At 39.3% G+C, this 4307-nt stretch overlaps 1 protein-coding gene across 9 annotated transcripts in view; it reads right to left on the reverse strand.

Annotated features, from left to right (window-relative positions):
- LOC106869564 (nuclear cap-binding protein subunit 3) overlaps positions 1 to 4307 on the reverse strand; it is a 48247-nt gene that overhangs the window by 22321 nt on the left and 21619 nt on the right. For 5 of the 9 annotated variants that reach the window (XM_052976594.1, XM_052976593.1, XM_052976592.1 and 2 more), the window contains exon 13: positions 4039 to 4211. In XM_052976594.1, the coding sequence (XP_052832554.1) occupies positions 4039 to 4211 (173 nt within the window). Of the gene's footprint in view, positions 1 to 2; positions 1030 to 3334; positions 4212 to 4307 lie in introns of those variants that run through there. The other 4 variants (XR_001409412.2, XR_001409411.2, XM_014915360.2 and 1 more) reach the window with 3 other exon arrangements.

The raw sequence follows: 4307 nt of genomic DNA on the forward strand, positions 1-4307 counted from the left end.
CCCCCCCCCCCCCCACACATAGCAGAGCATCAACACAGTGGTGCTAAGAGATCCCGTGACATCTCAGATATTTGAGAAAATATGTTTTAATTCATATAAATCTAAATGAAAACAAAATGAAATTAATCTGATTAAAGTTCAAGAAACGACGAATGTTAATTACTGCTTTGTGGGCAAAACCACTGATAGTTCCAGTATTAAAAGTCTCTAAAGGCAATAACTATACAATCCCCCCATAACCATCCCCTGGCTCTGGGTCCAAACTTGTTTTGACATGTTAAGCCATGTTCCAAATACCAAAATTAATAATGACTAAGTTATCTAAGTTCTTCATTATTTTCAATGTTAACTAAAACAAGGCCAGAATATTTTAATAGAATTATGGTAAGAACCCAGTGAAAGACAAAGTCGAATCAGGGAACAAAAATGGAAAAACTGGAGGAAACTGCAACTAACCTGTTGCTAAGTTGTAGCAGGGTGTACCGAAACAAAGACAATGGTCAGACCATACAAGTTCCATAATGACTGCGAATCAACCCCCATGTATTACTGGTACACAGTCTATCAACACCAGAGAAATGAAAGATAAAACTTTTGTTTTCTAAGTTAGTCAAGAGAAGGGGTGGGGGCAGATAGCTGACCCCCAACAGTATTTGAGCTCATCCATGTAGAGAAGCAGTTCCAAGCATAGGGACCACCACTGTAGAAATGGAAGGTCTGTGGATTGCAGTGCAAAAGATATTAGTTACACACAATTATTATTCTGTTGCATCTTTTAATTGAGAGATGGAAACAAGAAAAGAAGTTTGTTGCTTGTTAATTGATTGGTTAGACAGCGAAAGGGTCTACCTACCTGACTTGGGGTCTGTAGGGTAGGAGTCCTTAATAGTGAAGAAGAAGCAGAGGGAACCACAGATATAATGTTGTGACAACTAAATATTTCATTCCATTCACACCTGTGTTGGACAACTCGTTTACCTGACTAAACTCTTCACAAGGATTTCTTGTAAATGCTGAAAAGTTTCATTTCTAATAAAGGAGAAAACATTGTAGAAATCACGATTACATTTCTACAAACTCTCAATGTAGTTTGAATGTGAAATAATAATAATAATAATAATGAATTTTTTTGGAATATTGATTATTTATAGATGTCATGGATGATGGTACGAGTGATTGATGACCTCAGAAATAAATTACAATCAGCATTAAAAAGCAAAATAACAACAAGGAGTAGAAGACATTTCGCCCCAACCAGAACAGCTTGCAAATAAGAAATATGCCAAGGAAAAAGTCTCCTGCTCCAGAGAAACAAGGAGCCATCACACCTGAGAGTCTTATCCACTGACAGAAGACAACATCCAAATCCACTGGGATTATTCCTAATTGCAAGGAACAACATGGAAATAATAGAAAGATTCTTCAGGCAGAACATTTAGATTTTGTAGACCTTCTCAGAGACACACCAAAATAAAACAGAGCAGGAGTTGGAGGAATGAAGAAACTGTGTAGTTGATGAAATCCATGAAGTGACATGTCCAACACCATTGAAATGGGTAAAGGTGTCCTCTTTAAAGATGTAGAGAAGAAAACCATTTGAAATGTGTAATCAGAGAGGAAGCATCCAAGCAAGGAATAGTAGAAGATATATTGTGTGGGTGGCTGAGGAGAAAAGTTTCCATTCTAGATAGAGTCACTATGGAAACGAAGAGAGACAAATCAAAAATGCAGATGGTTGAAATTCAATATCTAAACTTAAAGGAGACTTCAGGACAAAATGGCCTTCATTAATAGAATTGAAATATTGCAGGACTGGGCTTCAGTTCAACTAGTGTGTGTGTCTATGCATATATTTACACACACACTCAAGGTTGCATAGGTTGGACAAAGTTTACAGATTTTCTATGGCTGGATACCTTTTTTGTAGTTAAGCCAAGTAATATTTTCCTCACAGCCAGGCTTGGTTTTGCAGAATGTTGGAAATGAATGACACTGCTTAGATAACAATCTTGATATCTTTCGGACAACCATGCGATGATCGTTCATGCATGAAGACTTTTTTAAAAAATGGTGGAGGAGATACAGAGTGTTGGTGACAATGTCTTCATTTGGCCAGATGAAAAGATATTCATCGTGGAGGTTGTAGTAAACACCCAGAACGACAGGATTTTGGCCACAAGGTCGGATGCTGTTCCTGAAGGCACCTGTAAAGTGTCTTGTGCAATGAAACCCACCGGAGTGATGGTTTGGGCAGCAGTATCATCTGATGGTGGGAAATCTCCTCTGGTCAATTCAGTAATTTACATGAAAACATTGGAGGATAATGTTTTGCCATGGGCGACCAAAGCATTTGGAGATAATTACAGATTCTTGCAGATCGGTGCTTCTTCTCATCCATCCAATGTAACACAAGTGGTGCAGCAGGTTCTGGGACGAGAATGTGTTGGCCTTTCTCTAGCCCAGATCAATCCTATGGACTTTGCTATTTGATCCATTCTAGAACGAGATGTTTCAAGAATTTCTTTCAAAAATATCACTGCACTGAAGAACAACCTTAGTTGCATCATGGGATCGTTTCAAGTGAAGTCGTCGTCCAGCGTTCGCGTAACCCTTTTCTCGCCCATCTTCAGGCGATTCTAAAAGTCTTTAGGTGGACAGTGAATGCAACTTACCATTGTTACATGACAATATTTAATTAAATCCTAAAGAACTTGTGTGTTTTTGTGCCCTTTACTAAAAATGGACCAAAAATCAATTGGGAATTCTTTACGGCGCACCGTCTAGTACAGGACCAGAGGGAGGTCGCTGATCTAAGTGGCCTCTGTATTTAATATTGAGTCGACAAGAGACCAAAGCTGAAGGAGACAAAACAAAGTAAGTTTGAGCGCCAAAGCATAAAGGGACATAACCCAAAAGCATAGAGTAGTTTCTGACACCCGATTATCTCCCCTCTTTCTTTGGCACTTGGCCAGCAGCATTTTGTCCAACGCACCAACAATTCTGCCAATACTGATAATGATGGTAATTGTTTTGCGGGGAGGGAGAGGCTGGATAGTCAGGTCACTTTCATGAGCCCCCAATGGGGCGAGAAGCAGAACCAAGCCCAGAAAGAGAGATTAAAGAGACAAAAACTGAAGCCCAGTGGTGTCCATCTATGTCAATCCACTACCTCTACAAATGATGATGATGATGATGTTTCCTACAGAGACAACACAAAACTTAAGATTTCATGGAGAGAGATAGAGAGTAGATGGGAGTGTGTGATGTTCATCCATTCCCAGGAAGGATCCAGCAGTGGTTGTAAGTGAAATGAAAAAAACAAACAAAAAAAGGCTCCAATTTGGAATCAAAATAAAAGTTGAGGACTTTCAGTTTTTACTGGGAACATTATAAATAATAACAACATTATTCAAGTAATGGAGTTAAGAAGTAATAAACTCGTTAGCGAGAAGGCTTCGTCTACGAGTCAGGAATCTCTGTTGAAGACAATTCACTTATACTCATGATGCTAATACTCTGAAGAAACGTCATGTACTCCTCCTCTTCCTCACTTCTTTGGCAATGCCAATAATAACAATAATGATAATAATTAAAATAATAATAATAATAATAATAATGACAATGATTTCTTGCACAGGCACAAAACCAGAAATTTGTGATTGCAAGGAGGGAATGGTTGATATCGAACCTTTCCATCATAATAATAATAATAATAATAATAACAATAATAGTAGTAGTTCCAGAATGTTGGAAACAAAAATGAGATTAGTTGTTGGTGTTAGCAGTATGATGGTGGGTCAGTTGGTCATTCCAAAACCTCAATCTTCAGCTGTGGATAATGACCAGATGCTGAGGATACAGACGATGGCATCTGCATACGCTTCCACTCCAGTTTGGCACGGAGATCACTGCCAGTATTGAAGAATGGTTGAGTGTCAGCATCAATGGAATCGTCTGACCCCTCTTCGTCGTCCTGTTCTTCCTCGTCATCATCGTCGTCATCACTTCTCACAGCTATATGGCCCCTCGGATACTTACTCATGCCAACATTGTCGGATCTGGATAAAAGCTGTCGAGCATCTTTCACCGGTTTACTGCTGCTGCTGCCTGACAAACTGCCTACCCAGTTCTGTATGCCATGACCACCACTGCCGATCCTGTGCGATAACGAGCCACTACCAATCCTATGTGACACTCTAGAATGACCAGACCTGGAAGAGAAAGAAGACGTCTAATTAGAATTATTCGTTCGTTAGTCATTGTCGTGTTTTTTTAACAGCTTTCACTTTTCCATGCTAGCCTAACGT

This window comes from Octopus bimaculoides, chromosome 25 (assembly GCF_001194135.2).
Source record: "Octopus bimaculoides isolate UCB-OBI-ISO-001 chromosome 25, ASM119413v2, whole genome shotgun sequence".
NCBI classification, from domain to species: domain Eukaryota; kingdom Metazoa; phylum Mollusca; class Cephalopoda; order Octopoda; family Octopodidae; genus Octopus; species Octopus bimaculoides.